This window comes from Galdieria sulphuraria, assembly GCF_000341285.1.
Source record: "Galdieria sulphuraria unplaced genomic scaffold scaf_27, whole genome shotgun sequence".
NCBI lineage: Eukaryota > Rhodophyta > Bangiophyceae > Galdieriales > Galdieriaceae > Galdieria > Galdieria sulphuraria.
In genome coordinates, this window is record NW_005178448.1 from 31612 (window position 1) to 45214 (window position 13603).

At 38.5% G+C, this 13603-nt stretch overlaps 9 protein-coding genes across 9 annotated transcripts; 4 read left to right on the forward strand and 5 right to left on the reverse strand.

The window, feature by feature from the left end:
- Window positions 1-4: 4 nt before the first annotated feature.
- Gasu_33540 (nucleobase:cation symporter-1, NCS1 family) lies at window positions 5-919 on the reverse strand. Its single transcript, XM_005705614.1, has 2 exons — window positions 88-919; window positions 5-59 (listed from the first exon to the last, which is right to left on the reverse strand). The coding sequence occupies exons 1-2, from the start codon at window positions 809-811 to the stop codon at window positions 28-30; spliced, it is 756 nt and encodes a 251-aa protein (XP_005705671.1). The 5' UTR covers window positions 812-919; the 3' UTR covers window positions 5-27.
- Window positions 920-1359: 440 nt separating this feature from the next.
- Window positions 1360-2390, forward strand: Gasu_33550 (uncharacterized protein). Its single transcript, XM_005705615.1, has 4 exons — window positions 1360-1806; window positions 1853-1943; window positions 1994-2134; window positions 2186-2390. Exons 1-4 carry the CDS (start codon window positions 1454-1456, stop codon window positions 2348-2350), a joined length of 750 nt encoding a protein of 249 aa, XP_005705672.1. The 5' UTR covers window positions 1360-1453; the 3' UTR covers window positions 2351-2390.
- Window positions 2391-2394: 4 nt separating this feature from the next.
- Gasu_33560 (uncharacterized protein) lies at window positions 2395-3169 on the reverse strand. The gene is made up of 3 exons (XM_005705616.1): window positions 2938-3169; window positions 2737-2879; window positions 2395-2678 (listed from the first exon to the last, which is right to left on the reverse strand). The coding sequence occupies exons 1-3, from the start codon at window positions 3162-3164 to the stop codon at window positions 2419-2421; spliced, it is 630 nt and encodes a 209-aa protein (XP_005705673.1). The 5' UTR covers window positions 3165-3169; the 3' UTR covers window positions 2395-2418.
- Window positions 3170-3174: 5 nt separating this feature from the next.
- Window positions 3175-4669, reverse strand: Gasu_33570 (selenide, water dikinase). The gene is made up of 4 exons (XM_005705617.1): window positions 4326-4669; window positions 3913-4278; window positions 3737-3849; window positions 3175-3687 (listed from the first exon to the last, which is right to left on the reverse strand). The coding sequence occupies exons 1-4, from the start codon at window positions 4551-4553 to the stop codon at window positions 3198-3200; spliced, it is 1197 nt and encodes a 398-aa protein (XP_005705674.1). The 5' UTR covers window positions 4554-4669; the 3' UTR covers window positions 3175-3197.
- A 400-nt stretch (window positions 4670-5069) lies between these two features.
- Window positions 5070-6740, forward strand: Gasu_33580 (uncharacterized protein). The gene has a single exon (XM_005705618.1). It carries the CDS (start codon window positions 5089-5091, stop codon window positions 6169-6171), a length of 1083 nt encoding a protein of 360 aa, XP_005705675.1. The 5' UTR covers window positions 5070-5088; the 3' UTR covers window positions 6172-6740.
- Window positions 6741-6759: 19 nt separating this feature from the next.
- Window positions 6760-8610, forward strand: Gasu_33590 (6-phosphofructokinase). Its single transcript, XM_005705619.1, has 6 exons — window positions 6760-7062; window positions 7116-7291; window positions 7341-7671; window positions 7722-8003; window positions 8062-8231; window positions 8289-8610. The coding sequence occupies exons 1-6, from the start codon at window positions 6793-6795 to the stop codon at window positions 8368-8370; spliced, it is 1311 nt and encodes a 436-aa protein (XP_005705676.1). The 5' UTR covers window positions 6760-6792; the 3' UTR covers window positions 8371-8610.
- A 9-nt stretch (window positions 8611-8619) lies between these two features.
- Gasu_33600 (GTP-binding protein) lies at window positions 8620-10576 on the forward strand. Its single transcript, XM_005705620.1, has 2 exons — window positions 8620-9034; window positions 9087-10576. Exons 1-2 carry the CDS (start codon window positions 8721-8723, stop codon window positions 10426-10428), a joined length of 1656 nt encoding a protein of 551 aa, XP_005705677.1. The 5' UTR covers window positions 8620-8720; the 3' UTR covers window positions 10429-10576.
- A 318-nt stretch (window positions 10577-10894) lies between these two features.
- On the reverse strand, window positions 10895-12379 carry Gasu_33610 (STE24 endopeptidase). The gene is made up of 2 exons (XM_005705621.1): window positions 12265-12379; window positions 10895-12211 (listed from the first exon to the last, which is right to left on the reverse strand). Exons 1-2 carry the CDS (start codon window positions 12358-12360, stop codon window positions 10961-10963), a joined length of 1347 nt encoding a protein of 448 aa, XP_005705678.1. The 5' UTR covers window positions 12361-12379; the 3' UTR covers window positions 10895-10960.
- A 5-nt stretch (window positions 12380-12384) lies between these two features.
- Window positions 12385-13509, reverse strand: Gasu_33620 (myo-inositol 2-dehydrogenase). Its single transcript, XM_005705622.1, has one exon. It carries the CDS (start codon window positions 13475-13477, stop codon window positions 12410-12412), a length of 1068 nt encoding a protein of 355 aa, XP_005705679.1. The 5' UTR covers window positions 13478-13509; the 3' UTR covers window positions 12385-12409.
- Between the last annotated feature and the right edge of the window lie 94 nt (window positions 13510-13603).

Genomic DNA, 13603 nt, shown 5'->3' on the forward strand with positions numbered 1-13603 from the left:
ACACTCCTGAATCTAATAGACCCAGTATTAATGCCCAAGTAGGTGGAGAAAGTATAGTGCTCGACCAAAATAAACCAACTTTCTGACCAAACTCGTTTCTTCTTTCAGCAGGTAATATGGGCATTGTTTCGGGTGTGGCCAGATTATCCTTTATCTTGTTGTATTCTTCTTCAGTTGGAGTGTAAATATGAGCTGCTGCTCCATTTACACCAAATAGCCAGATGAATAGTAGTATGACGTGTAAAGCAATCATCGACAGGGCGACAAACTGCACAGGTATCGTGAGAAATGTAGGAGCTCTCGAAGGGGTTGCTAAAGTGATCAATGCACCTATACACACAAGAACTGCTCTTCCTGGATAAGCACTGAAAAACTTGCGCCTCTGTTCGTATCTATGAATGAGCTCAGGTGATGATGGCACTCTAGGTCTGGGGAAGTCTCTGGCTATTGCTGGCTTGTATAACCAATCAGGAACCTTTTTTGACACACTTTCAACTAATCCATCAAACGATGAGAGTTGATTGACGCTACTTGTGTCATATGAAGTCGGGGCTTCTTCACTCGGGTTTGACGAAACTGGAGACGGACGAGTGTTATCATTATGCGTCGAGCTTTCTCCCACTGGTTTCCAAGTTGAGACACCATCCAAAGAACTTTTGGGAAATTCATTTCCAGTCAAGTTTTGGTTCACAGCATCAAAGTCACTTTTCATTTGATAACGTTTGTATTCTCGCTTGGCTAGACGATTCAAGGGCAAACAGTAGGCACTCTGGCAATTTCTACAAAATAATCTCTTTCTTGTATTCTTCATTGTAAGCGTACTCCTAAATATGAACGCTTGCAACATTGTAGAGTCGGTCAGTGGCGTATTGTGTGCTAACAATGTGCAAGCCTCGAATCGATCTCCCCAATACAACTCTCTGTACTATGATTTCCTCTATTTGCACTTCGTTGTTAAGGAATGTCAAAGGCAACAAAGGATGGACCTTGGGCATTTGATTTCTCTGTAAACATTCTTTTATGTCATCCAAATATTATTTAGAAAGCATTCTATAATGATTAGACTTGATGAAGCTTTTGAAAGAATGATTCAATGTCAAGCTCCAAAGAAAGTTATCTTCCCGATGACTTTGCACACATAATTAATTGTTTTGACAAGGCTAAATAATGTATTCGCTCTTGTCTAGCTTAAATTACGGGCATAAATACTTTGATATTCTCTTTTAGTATTTTGCATGAATTCTCGATGGCTGCTGGTTTCAATGGGTAAGAGACTCTACAAAAAGAAGTTTCGTATGTCGCTTTAAACATACAAAAAGAGACGAAAAAAAGCCCGAGTTCGATAAAAGAAATAAGAAATATAGGCTCTGAAGAGAGTCAAGGAGCACGTGCATTTCTTCTTCCCAAAGGCCAAATAAAATTGTAATTTGGTCGGGAGCTTTGTGAAAGAAGAATGTTACGACTGGGAAGAGGAGAATATTTCTTTAGACCGCTATTCTATTTCACGGCGTTATTTATTTTCTTTCAAGTAACACGCCTTCAATTCTTTACTAGTCCCACTCACAAAAAACAAAGGCGTTTTGGAGGGAAATTGATATTTTTGACCGTTCAAACCAACCTCATTCTGTTTGCGTATACTTTGTTGGCACTTGCAACTTCCTGCCTAAAGGCTTTTTTACCGGATAATAACAAGTATTCATGGTTCAACCGGTTGGAAAAATTCTGTTATCAGACGAGTGGTCTTGCGTTCCCAAGTGGTGCTTTTATGGGTCTTGGCTATTACACCCTCATACACTTTCACAAGGAGTAAGTTATATTGCAAGAGAAGTAGCTAATTTATCTTGTTTTCCAGAGTGAGAAAAGTTGCACACCAAGTGAAGCATTTCGACAAACTCATGCACTTGTTGCATGGGTTTCCCTTACTTTATGTTTTCTTGGACTCGGTAAGAAATATTCTCTTATGCTTTTTTTAAATAGAATAACTATTGTAAAGTTCTTTTTGGACCCTTCCGTGATAGAAAAATATAGGCAGTCTTTTTGGATGGAAGCAAGTTGGAGTCTAGGCTTTGCTTTTTTCTATTTTTGTTGGACTTTTCTTTGTGCTTATTTAAATGACTGGAATTGGCCATATCCGGTAAGCTACTGAGTTTTTCTGTTTACTCCAAATAACTCGCCTGGAAACTAGTTCCAACATGAATTATCCGCTTTCAAACAAGTTGTTTTCTATAGTATGGTATTTGCTATAGTTCCCATGTTAGTTTGGCTAGGAAGAAACATTCGTGGTTCGCTGCATTGGAAATCTTGGAAAGAGAGCAAGGATAAGAGTCATGATGCAGTTAAAATAGAATAGAGAAAATGTGGGTTACTTTCTATGTAAAGTTCTGGTTATCTTATTTACTGTTTCTTGGTAAATTGGACTCAACCATCTACAGTGTTCATAGTAAGTAAAAGAATGAAGGTCCAGACACAGTTAATTACCTTGACAAATCCGGTTGGATTATATAAGACTGGCAATAGGTGCCACCTTGTCGATGGACCTCCTTCAGATTCGCGCCTTTCGCTGTATTCTTTAAAATATAGCAAAATAGGGAAATAGGAGCTTGGAATAAACCTCCAACTTAGCCACTCTGTGTACGGATAGCTCCGAATAAGTTTTCCGCCACGGGTAATATCAAAGGCTACACAAAAGTAACTGTCAGCAAAACCAACCAAAAACTACTCTATTTTGTAACCTGCCATTCTCTGTAAACTCTATCGTATAGGTGAAAACTTGAAAGAAGGCTACAATTGTCAGAATACCAAGGAACAACTCCAACCACTCCCAGTTTAAAACAGGTCTAGAGCACAAAACGGTGGAAGCCAACAAAACAACTGGAACTCTATTTTTTTTGACCTTTGTTTACTTTCTTTATCTGATTTTAGTAGGGACCGAGTTACCTCTTGTCTGGCTCTAGTTGAACCCTAGCATAAACAGAGAAGTTTCGGTTAAAAGGCTCACGACTATGTTTTAGTAGAACTTTAAAGTTTCTGGATAAACAAATTACTGTTCTAGACGTCAAACATGGCTTGTATTCATTTCTAAGCAAAGGTTGGTTAATCAATCTACCAAGTTTCAGTAAAGTTGAAGAACCATCGCAAAACATAAGACCAGCATGACTCATCATTTAATACGAGATTCTAATGCATCTCTTTCTCATTCACCAAAAATGATGAGATGCATCCGTTGTTTGATTGACCTTATGAATCCAATCTCGATCAATCTTATCTTTCAGTTTCCATAGACAACGCCCATAGCAAGCTAAACCATATTTCACGCCAATTGCTCGTTTATCGCCAGTTGATATTAAAGAAAGATAATATTTCTGAGGACAAAAATGATAAAGCTGGGGTTGATTCCAATTATAAGAATAGGACTCACACAACAAGCGAATATTTTCTCCCAAAATAGCTCCTTGTCGAACTGCATAAACTCCAGCTTTCGGAAGATTTCCAAAAAAAGAACAACAATCTCCACAGGCAAAGATATTGGAATAATCTAAGGTTTGCAGGGTTGGCAGTACCTTTACAAACCCTTGGTTATCTTTAGCCAAAGAGTCACATTGTCGAAGAAACTTGGGAGGTTCAGCTCCAGTACACAAAAGTATAAAAGCATAAGGTAAACGAGTACCATTCTGAAAAAACATTTCTCTAAACATTCGCTCAGAAACATTCTTCAAAATGTACATCGCAAACGAACCTCTCTTTGATAGCAACGATATGGAGACTATCTTCATATTGAATATTTCTTCCTCTCAAGGCATTCCTTATAAGCATAGCTGGTAAAATACCAAAGTTACGACGTAAACCATCCTATCCAACACGTTTTAGTAAGATGAGAGTAAAAGTATAACCAAACATGAAACGGATACATACCGATGCTGACTCAATAATACAAACGTTGTTATCGATACCTTTCTTTCTCAAACGACTTTCTAAACAAAATGCGAGTTCTACACCGGCATAACTTCCTCCAACTACAACAATAGAATCTCTACAGCTTCTCTCTTCTAAGAGTTCCTTTTCCAATCGATCCAGTTTGGACAATACTGTACCAATCGGTCTAACAGTTAAGATGCGGCCACATTTCAACACAGCCTCATCAACCGCGACTTGTCCCAACGAAGGAGTTTCTGATCCAACATTGATAGATAAAACGTCGTAGGAAAGTTCAAATTGGGTTCCTCTTGTGGACCTACAGCGAATCCTTTGTTTTTCAGGTATTATTTCATAGGCCGCGGACTGCAAAAATGCCGCATGAGTTTCCGAAACTGAAGCGCTTCACTTACCTTGACCCAAGTCCAACCAAAATAACTACAAACCGACTTGACATCTACGCAAGCTTCTTCCAACTGGTAGTCGCCTGCTATACATCCAGTTACCATTCCACTATATACAACTTTATCTTCTGGACAAATAACTATCTTCTTCCAATGCTTGTCAAGAACCTTATTCCAGCTCCTCACTACCTGAACGTGGCAGTGACCTAGGCCAACCAGAACAACCGTCTTTTTCATGAGCGTAACTTGTCTCACAATATAAATAGTCAATATAACTATATTTGTCGTCACGATAATCTTTTGCAAGCTTCTATGAGAGCTGTGATACTTCTTAAGAGAAGATAAGGTGACACTACTGAAAAGATGATATGACAATCTCCCTTGTTGTCCAGTCTACTCTAACAGTTATTATTTTTGAATTAACAGAACTCAAAAAAGAAACGTAGAGTTCTTACGGTGGGAGTCAATCAGCTTGAAAGAGAATAAGGAAGCTTTCCACGATTGTTTCGAAAGAAAAGATAGATGGATCTCTTCGAATGTGTGGCCATAGAACAATTTCCAACAACGTAACTTGGAAGGGGATTCCCTCCATTCTTCTCAATAATGAAGTTTCGGAATGTTTCAGTTGTTCCATGTCTCTGTCAAGTTGTAAATGGTGGATATATCAAATCCATATTAATGAAATACAACAAACTGTTTTTTTTCGAAGGAAGAGCTCTTGAGTAGCCTTCATTGCACAATTTCTTTCGAAGCAGAAGAATTTGTCTTGTTTATGATATGCGTTTTAGCAGTTTATTCTCACGACAATTTAGCTCTCAAACATCACCTCTCTCATCGTTTTACGGAAGAACCGAATGAAGTCTTAGATTGCTTTGGAAAAAAAAATGTAAACTTCAATGACAACGAAATTTTGAATTTTCGGCGGCATATGATTTGCAAAGCTTTCTTGAAAACCTTACTTGTTTTATGTTGGCATGTTACTACTTTAATACTATTCAACTGCACAGCGTCTTACTTTTTAGGCTTTCCGCAGGTTTGGCAACAAGTTCTCCATGCAGATGTTCAAAACCATCTTCTAGAAACGACAGAACAACTTCGCTCCTTGTGTTCATCTACTGAAGAAAATTCAGGTGCTCTACTTGAAGTTGCCTTGACAAGGCAACAAGAATTGGCACAACAAGCTCTGCGAAGAAACCTGTCTATACCTCTTCTAATTTATACACAAAGTAGTTCTGGATGGGGAAATAACATATTGGGATTGATTTCCACTCTACTCTTGGCAATGGTAACAAAGAGAGCTTTGTTCGTGCACTTCCATCCAGTCAAGTTGGAAAATATAATACAAGACAAATGGGGTGTATTTCCTGACTTATCTTTACTGGCAACGAGTAGAAACATGTCATTAGAAAAGCTAATGAAGAATCAAGTTTACTCCATTCATGCAAGCGAACATGACCAAATCTGGCTGCCATTTACAAAACAAATGGAAAGGGCTTATTTGAATATTTTAAGGTTTCATACAGACTCCATTTCCTTTTCAAATGTAGTCTTGCAGAGTAACCAATTCTTTGCACCCTTGCTCTACATTCGAAAAGACTATAACTACCAACTTTGTAGAATACTTGGTAGGTTTATCTCTAAAATATTACAAAATAGTGCAAACTTTCGTCCCCAAACAGGTAATCGTCCATTCTATTCGATAGCGAACAAAGTACTGCAATTCACTCCAGAGATTAAAAGAGCTGCATTGGTATTTATGCAAGAGATGCAGTTCCATAAAAAGCTGGTTATCGGTAAGGGGATATCTTCCATTTCAGCTATATCTTACCCTTGCAAGGCATGCAAATTAGGCTAAGAAATAATGCTCCTCGCTGGAAAAAACTGAACAGTCTAGATCGACTACGATCAACTGTGCAATGTGCGGCAAATGTAGCCCTGCAACAGACAAGTCTTAAACCCGTTGTTCTCTTCATAGCAAGTGACGATACAGACAATCTAAGCCATATTAGAAAGATGACTTGTCTCGAAATAGCTACTTTCGACTCTAGAAGAGCAAATCGGTATTTCTTAAATGATTCAACTCAGATTAGGGCAGCAAAACACGCCTTTGTCGATATTTTCTTACTTTCTCAAACAGATCAGATGGTTTCAAGTTGGGGTTCCACTTTCGGATATTTGGCACATGGAATTTCAGGTGAGGGTGATTCTTGTTAACATTTTCTTTACAGTATTATTTTTCGTGAAAATAGGGCGACCGCCATTCAGTGTAGATCTTCAAGGACGATGCTCCAGGTTGCTTTCCTCGGAACCTACAATGCATCACTTTTATCGTGTAGACAACTTAAGATTAACTCAAAAACCATATTCCTGCTCAATAATAGAGTGGATAAATATGAACCACAAAGCACGTGTCATCCCTTGAAAGCTTACACGTTATATGTTCTCATGAAATTTGTTCGTAAGAGCCCATTGCCTAATGGCCCTCAACTCTCAAACTGACAAGTGCGACTTGGAAAAGACAGTAAGATATAAGAAGTTGTATCCACCACACCTTTCAGAATGGTGCTCTTCCCTTGGTACCTATCCTAATGTTTTATCAAAATCTGGTGGTCATCCTTTTGTGTCAAACGATGACTACTTCATTGGCGACGTCTCTTTTCCAAACTCTGATACTCTTAAAATCAGAGAATTATATCTTCGTGCTGGACCGCGAGAGACTTGCGTGTTTCATCCACAAAATGTCAAGGTTGAATCTCTTTTATATTGTTTAGATAGATGTTGTTGATCTTCGTGTTTCAGGCTGCCGTTGTTACTTGCGGTGGTTTAGCTCCTGGAATGAACTCTGCAATCGCACAGTTAACAAATACTTTAGTTGGAAGTTATGGGTTGAAACAAATTTTGGGTGTTAGATATGGTTTCCGTGGCTTCCTTGAACCGTCTCTATCGTTGTTCCCGCTTAACCCAGACACTGTTAAGTATGTGTTGCTATTGATTGCTACTTGTCCGTTGTGTCACTTTGCATAGCGATATATCTTTGAAAGGAGGTAGTATTCTTGGTAGTTCAAGAGAAGTACCCAGAGCAGAAGCAATTGTAGACGCTATATCCGACAACGGCTTTAACCAAGTTTATATTATTGGAGGTGGTCCAATCGATGGAACTCTGAAAGCATCACAACAAATATTCGAAGAAGTAAAGAGAAGAAAAATGAAATGTGCTGTAGCGGTAATACCTAAAACTATCGACAACGATATTATGCGAATTCAGCGTTCCTTTGGTTTTGAAACTTCCATCGAAGCAGCAGCGCAAGCCTTACGTAGTATCCATTGTGAAGCTTCATGTTCCTATCATGCTGTAGTAAGGATGTCATTACTTTTATTTAGTTACTTTTAAACAATATCTTATAGGCTGTAATACAAGTTCCGGGAAGAAATAGTGGTTTCTTTGCAGTGGAAACTGCGCTGGCTTCGCGTTTGGTTGATGCTTGCCTTATTCCGGAATTTTCTTTCAAGTTGAATTCGTTTTTAAATCATATCTACGAACGTGTAAAGGCCAAGGGATTTGCTATGATTTTGGTTGCTGATGGAGCTGGTCATGAATATGTAACAGCGAATGGAAAGGGTTATGCAAATTTTTGTCCTGTTCTTATGGACGAAATTAGAAAATATTTTGACGAACGAATGGCTGAAGTTCGTATCACATTTTGTTTCAGAATGACATCCTAAATGTTCATTTCGTTTTGCATAGGCAAACATTTTATTTCATGATGTTAGTTTTATTGCACGCACAGTTCCTTCGAATGCTGCAGATAATCTGCATGCTTCCATTCTTGGTTCCTATGCAGCGCATGGTTGCTTTGCAGGTTTCTCTGGTTTTGCGACTAGTATGATTAATGATATGGTTGCATATATTCCACTGTAGGTGTTTGAAGAGACTCTTTTTCTATATATCTGCTTATACTGTTGTGTGACAAGGTCGGAACTTGCTGGTAGGACGAAGACTGTTCCTCCACAGATGTGGAGTGAAGTAGTTTCTATGACAGGACAAGATTTCTGACTCTTGTAGCAAATAACTGCCTCTCTCGTAAATAAGAGCTGTTTTTTAATAGTTTTCGAATAGTGAGACAACGATAGGAAAGTTCACTGATCATAGTTGTGTTGTCTTAGTTCTGTGTTGTTGTATAATCCTGATTTTGGGTTTTTCTCTTTCTTGCTCAAACCTTTTGTTTTCCATTATATTTTTTTGAATATCAATAGTTTTTTGTTTTATTGCTGGACGTGTGATTGTTTTTCAATAGTTCTGACGCGAGCTCTTAACTGTGCACCATTCAACTAGCATCTCTTTGTTCTTCTAAGATCATTGTGATCTGCCCTCCTTGTATGGTGGTTTCGTTCCCAACGATTCTCATGTCGAAAGCTCCTATCTCATTGGTTCATACGAAAAAGTTGACCTTGATAAAGTCCAACTTGTCACAGTTGTTTACTAGTGTAGAAGACGGCGCTAGTGACTATACCATAGTGGCTAGTTTGGGATGTAAAAACATTGGAAAGAGCACGTTACTCAACGTCGTGTTTGGTACCGGTTTTGAAGTTGGAACAGATCGCTTCAACACGACCACAAAAGGTATCGACGGAATGCTTATTGAAGGTTCCGATATTGTTGTACTGGATAAGCCACAAAGGGATCTCGTTCTGTTCGATGTAGAGGCGTTTGATAGTGGGTACGTTCCAGCTTTGACTTGTGTATGTTGTAATTAAGTAGCTTTGAATAAGTTTTCACGGTGGGAGACCCAGTGGTGAAAGTTCAGTCCGTCTTGCGACAGCAGTTTCTGACGTCATCGTGTTGCACGTTCACAGCAGAGATGTCGGCCGATTGGAGGCCACAGGTTTGCCGTTATTTAAAAACGCCATAGAGGACGTTATGAAACTTCGTTCGTTGGGAGTATTATCTTCTCATTCAAAGAAGCTTTTGGTCGTAGTATTTAGGGATGTTGAAAGTGAGGAAACTAATAGAGAAGACTTGATCACCGCGTTCATTGAAGACTGCAACAGTCTCTTGGGAGCACGGGAAGAAGGATCAACGGGAATCAAGAAAATCTCTGACCTCTTCGACATAGAGTTTGCTCTGTTCCCTCATTATGTCTTTCATAGGCAAAGTTTTGAACGAACTGCTACTTCGCTGAGGGAACGTTTTAGAGAACCGACATCAGATGACTACTTTTTCATAGAAGATAGATACAGCAACCCAACTCCTGCAATGGAAATATCTCTTCATATAACACAAGTATGGGAAAGATTGGGAATTGAAAGCTATCTGGTAACAGCTCCGGAATATGAAATGAATGCGACGTTTCACTGTGATAACTGCTTCGAACAAGCGCTAACGACTTATTTTAGTCGCGTTCGTGAATGGAAAAGAAAAACAGAAGAAGGTAGGATCATCCAAAACTTTGGTAAAGAAAGTACCGAGCTGCGTAATGAAATCTTGGCACTGTACGACGATGAAGCTGCACAATACAAAGGAACGAAGGCATTTGAACGAAAAAGGAAAAGTCTATTGGAACGAGTGCAACTAGATCTGTATACAATGTATTCCAAGCTATTGAATAAGCTTAAAGAGGTGTCATTTGATATATTTAGAGAGTCTCTCAGTCATATTCAGATTTCGGATAATGTCGAAAAAGATGTAAACAAAGCAATCAAAGCTGCCGATAAATATTTTTGCTCTCGTGCTGAATTGTTGAAATGTAAAGGAACATCGTGGCAGTTTGATTCTGAGAGAAAAGAATTGTTATCAGTTATGAGAGAGAACGCAACAGAACGTTTGCAACTGGCGAGAATTCAGGGAGCTTATGTACCACCTGCAAGAATGCCTATCTCATTATCATTGAATTATTTGCATCCAAATCCATTTGGAAAAGATTCAAGATACGAAGACTTCCAAGCAGAAAAGGAAAAGGTCAAATTTGATCCTGGAAACACAAGAAGAGGGGGTATAATGGAAGCCATGTTAGGAGGAAAAGATAAAATGAGGACTGGAGTTGGTAGAACAGGTTCTTCCAGCGCAACCAAAAGTCAAGGAAGTCAAGTTATAAAGCCTGGAAAAATTCAATAAAAAATTAGCAACTAGGAAATTTTTGTGAAACGAATTTCATACCTATCATATCATTCAAAAATTTTAGCCATGTTGGCAGTTGTGCTAATTCAACATAGGCTACTTCTAACACCCGGTTGAAAAAAAAGATAAATTGCATTTATGACATAACTAAGAAGTTCTACCCTGTAAATTTATTATTAAATAGCTAGCGAAATTCAATTGAGTTGAAAGCAACATTTCAAGGATGAAACAAATGCAATAAAGAATTCGATTGATTTCATTTTCAAAATACAAAATACTGAAATTATTATCTAAAGTTTGTGGACAAAGACAAACACGGTGGGTATTCATCAGCTGGTTTATTAAAATTTTGATACTTCCTTGTCAATTTCAAAATTGAAGCTACATAAGGCTGCTTTGAAATCAAACTTGGTTTGAATCCTTCATTTTTCTCAGTTATAACTGGAATTTTTAAAATTTTTTTGAGATTTCAATGTCTCAACCTAATCATAGACAATATTCTTCAACTTGAGTTTAAAGGAATCCAATTTTATTGATTCTTTTTCGTTTCGGAATCATCCTTTTCGAGAGCATGAATACGTTCTGTCAGCGTAGGATGGCTATTATGATAAAGAGAATACAGTGGGTCTGGATGCATTGTTGACAAATTTTCTAAATGGAGCGTTACGAGAGCCTCGATAAGATAAGATGAATATCCCATATTTCTTGCATAATCATCTGCTGAATATTCAAATCTTCTGCTAATAAAGTTCATGATCAAGCTAAGCACACTATCTAACGGAGTAAGTAGCTCACTAAAGAGAAGAAGACCAATGATATGTGCTTTTGTATCAAATCCAAAGGAGCGATAAATCGACTCATTGTTTGCCGTCTTGCCATACGACCATGAAAGTACTAAGCTATGTAAAAGTCCAATAAGAAGCATTTTCTGAGTATGCTTCATTTTCCAATGACCCATTTCATGAGCCAACACTGCGAGAATTCTCTCGTCATGATCCTTGTTCTGTTCTAATAATGAATCGTAAAGGACGATCCCTTTCTTCCAGATACCATACATAAAAGCATTACTATGTGAAGATCTCTTCGAACCATCCATCACATATATCTTATTCAGAGGAAATCCTACCTGTGTAGCAAGCTCTTCAATCTCTTGACGTAACTTTTGATCTTGCAACGGTTGAAATTTGTTGAACAAAGGCATTATCAAAGGAGGGTATAATAAAGCCAATAAAATACTTAATGAACTTGTGAACAGCCAAAAATAAAGCCACAGTTTTTGTCCACTCAGTTCCAGGACGTACCACAGTCCCATTAAGGAAGGATATCCAATCACTGCAGAAATCAACGTTCCAGTAACGAGATCCTTCACAAAAAGCTTCCCTGTGGTTTTGTTAAAACCATATCTTTGTTCCAATACGAATGTATTGTAAATACGAAAGGGCAAGGAGATGAGCTTATTTCCTAAAAACAGTACAGAGGAAAACAACAGAGTTGTTTGCAATTCTGCCGGTATGGAATTCATAAAAGAGTGTTTTTCTATGATTTGTGAACAATACTTCCACAATCGAGGCAAAGAGTGGGTTGCAAAGAGGGTCATGTGAACCCCCGTTTGTATCACTTCGCTAAGAATGGAGAAAGTGTTCTTGTCCTTCCCATAATTCTGAGCTTTTTGAAATTTTTCTGGTTTCACTTGTTTTTCTAATTCTTTGGGAATGTATTTCAACTCATAACACTTGCGCTGTCTCCAATCTAGATAAAGTTCCACAGCACTGACGCCGGCCTAACAAAAACCGCTTAATCCACTTGTATTTTGCTAAAGTAAGATTGACATACTTGGAAAAGCAAAACATATTGGAGATATGGAGTGGTTTCGTTATCGTCACTTGAGAATAACGAAGCACTCCATTCACGCAGCCAACCTAACAACATGTGATCCAATCGAAAATCCAATACTTGCAATGATGTTACTTGAAGACTTTTACATTTTTGGATGCGCAAGAACACTCGCAGTGGAGTCTATTTCATCTACTCTAACTGTTCTCTTTTCTTTCATCGATTGCAAAGCTGCATAAGCCAAAACTACTGGAATTCTACCATCTAATCCACTTACAGGAGGAGTTTTGTGGTTCTGAATGATATCCACAAAAGTTTCCATTTCTCGTGCATATGCTTCTTTATATCGGTCCATAAAAAAATTCAACGGAAGGTCCCTATGAATGGTCTGAGAGTTACTTATGATTGCTGTATTGGGAAAATTGTTGCCAATGTTGACTGAGCCATTGGAACCCAGAATTTCGATTCTCTGATCATAACCATATGCAGCCTTTCTACAACATTCTATTGTGCCGATACAATCGTTTGCAAATTTTACACTTACAACAGCACAATCGATATCTCCAGCTTCACCGATGGCAGGATCCACCAAGTTTGCTCCCAAAGAGGTTACTTCCACTATCTCTGATCCCATACAGAAACGTGCCATATCAAAGTCATGTGTCATCATATCAAAAAATAAGCCGCCTGATTGCTTAATATAGCTAATAGGAGGGGGAGCTGGGTCTCTTGAGACGATGTGTAACATGTAAGGTGTTCCAACTTCGCCAGACTTTACAGCTTCCCGTACTCTACGAAAGTTGGCATCAAAACGTCGCTGGAATCCTAGTTGAAACAAAATCCCTGCTCTTTCAACGGCAGTCAAAGCTAGGTCGATTCTTTTCAAGTCGTAATCGATAGGTTTTTCACAAAATATGTGCTTTCCGGCACGGGAAGCGGCAACAATAATATCTGCGTGAGTATCTGAAGGAGAACAAACGACGATACCGTGAACTTGAGGTAACTTGAGAACTTCTTTCCAGTCTTGAAATACCAAAGGGATGTGGAACTTTTCGGCTGCTGTGGTGGCAGCTTCATAAATAAAATCTGCTACCGCTACCAGTTGGACGCCCGGTACTCTAGTCAACGCTTCACAGTGTACCAAACCAATACGACCAGCACCTATTACAGCAATACCTACTTGGTGCTTCGTATTATTATTTTCACGTGACATGGAAAACAACAATTCTAAAAGTCGAATGTTCACATGGCTCGTGTGATAAGGAGATGACCGGATTCCCTTGGACACAACAGCTTGGATGATTATTAGTATAAAACTTGTTTTGATTCTATCTTGAGA

Coding starts and splice junctions, on each gene's coding strand:
- Gasu_33600 (XM_005705620.1), top strand. CDS start 8,721: ATGTCGAAAGCTCCTATCTCATTGGTTCATACGAAAAAGTTGACCTTG. Junction 9,035..9,086: donor GTAGAGGCGTTTGATAGTGG/GTACGTTCCAGC, acceptor GCTTTGAATAAG/TTTTCACGGTGGGAGACCCA.
- Gasu_33550 (XM_005705615.1), top strand. CDS start 1,454: ATGTTACGACTGGGAAGAGGAGAATATTTCTTTAGACCGCTATTCTAT. Junction 1,807..1,852: donor CTCATACACTTTCACAAGGA/GTAAGTTATATT, acceptor CTTGTTTTCCAG/AGTGAGAAAAGTTGCACACC. Junction 1,944..1,993: donor TTTATGTTTTCTTGGACTCG/GTAAGAAATATT, acceptor ACTATTGTAAAG/TTCTTTTTGGACCCTTCCGT.
- Gasu_33610 (XM_005705621.1), bottom strand. CDS start 12,360: ATGTTGTTAGGTTGGCTGCGTGAATGGAGTGCTTCGTTATTCTCAAGT. Junction 12,212..12,264: donor AATATGTTTTGCTTTTCCAA/GTATGTCAATCT, acceptor GGTTTTTGTTAG/GCCGGCGTCAGTGCTGTGGA.
- Gasu_33620 (XM_005705622.1), bottom strand. CDS start 13,477: ATGTCACGTGAAAATAATAATACGAAGCACCAAGTAGGTATTGCTGTA.
- Gasu_33580 (XM_005705618.1), top strand. CDS start 5,089: ATGATATGCGTTTTAGCAGTTTATTCTCACGACAATTTAGCTCTCAAA.
- Gasu_33570 (XM_005705617.1), bottom strand. CDS start 4,553: ATGAAAAAGACGGTTGTTCTGGTTGGCCTAGGTCACTGCCACGTTCAG. Junction 3,850..3,912: donor GTATTATTGAGTCAGCATCG/GTATGTATCCGT, acceptor CGTGTTGGATAG/GATGGTTTACGTCGTAACTT. Junction 3,688..3,736: donor ATCGTTGCTATCAAAGAGAG/GTTCGTTTGCGA, acceptor GCGAATGTTTAG/AGAAATGTTTTTTCAGAATG.
- Gasu_33560 (XM_005705616.1), bottom strand. CDS start 3,164: ATGATGAGTCATGCTGGTCTTATGTTTTGCGATGGTTCTTCAACTTTA. Junction 2,880..2,937: donor CAACTAGAGCCAGACAAGAG/GTAACTCGGTCC, acceptor CAAAAAAAATAG/AGTTCCAGTTGTTTTGTTGG. Junction 2,679..2,736: donor GATAGAGTTTACAGAGAATG/GCAGGTTACAAA, acceptor ACTTTTGTGTAG/CCTTTGATATTACCCGTGGC.
- Gasu_33590 (XM_005705619.1), top strand. CDS start 6,793: ATGGCCCTCAACTCTCAAACTGACAAGTGCGACTTGGAAAAGACAGTA. Junction 7,063..7,115: donor TTCATCCACAAAATGTCAAG/GTTGAATCTCTT, acceptor TTCGTGTTTCAG/GCTGCCGTTGTTACTTGCGG. Junction 7,672..7,721: donor CATGTTCCTATCATGCTGTA/GTAAGGATGTCA, acceptor AATATCTTATAG/GCTGTAATACAAGTTCCGGG.
- Gasu_33540 (XM_005705614.1), bottom strand. CDS start 811: ATGAAGAATACAAGAAAGAGATTATTTTGTAGAAATTGCCAGAGTGCC. Junction 60..87: donor TGAAAGAAGAAACGAGTTTG/GTCAGAAAGTTG, acceptor ATTTTGGTCGAG/CACTATACTTTCTCCACCTA.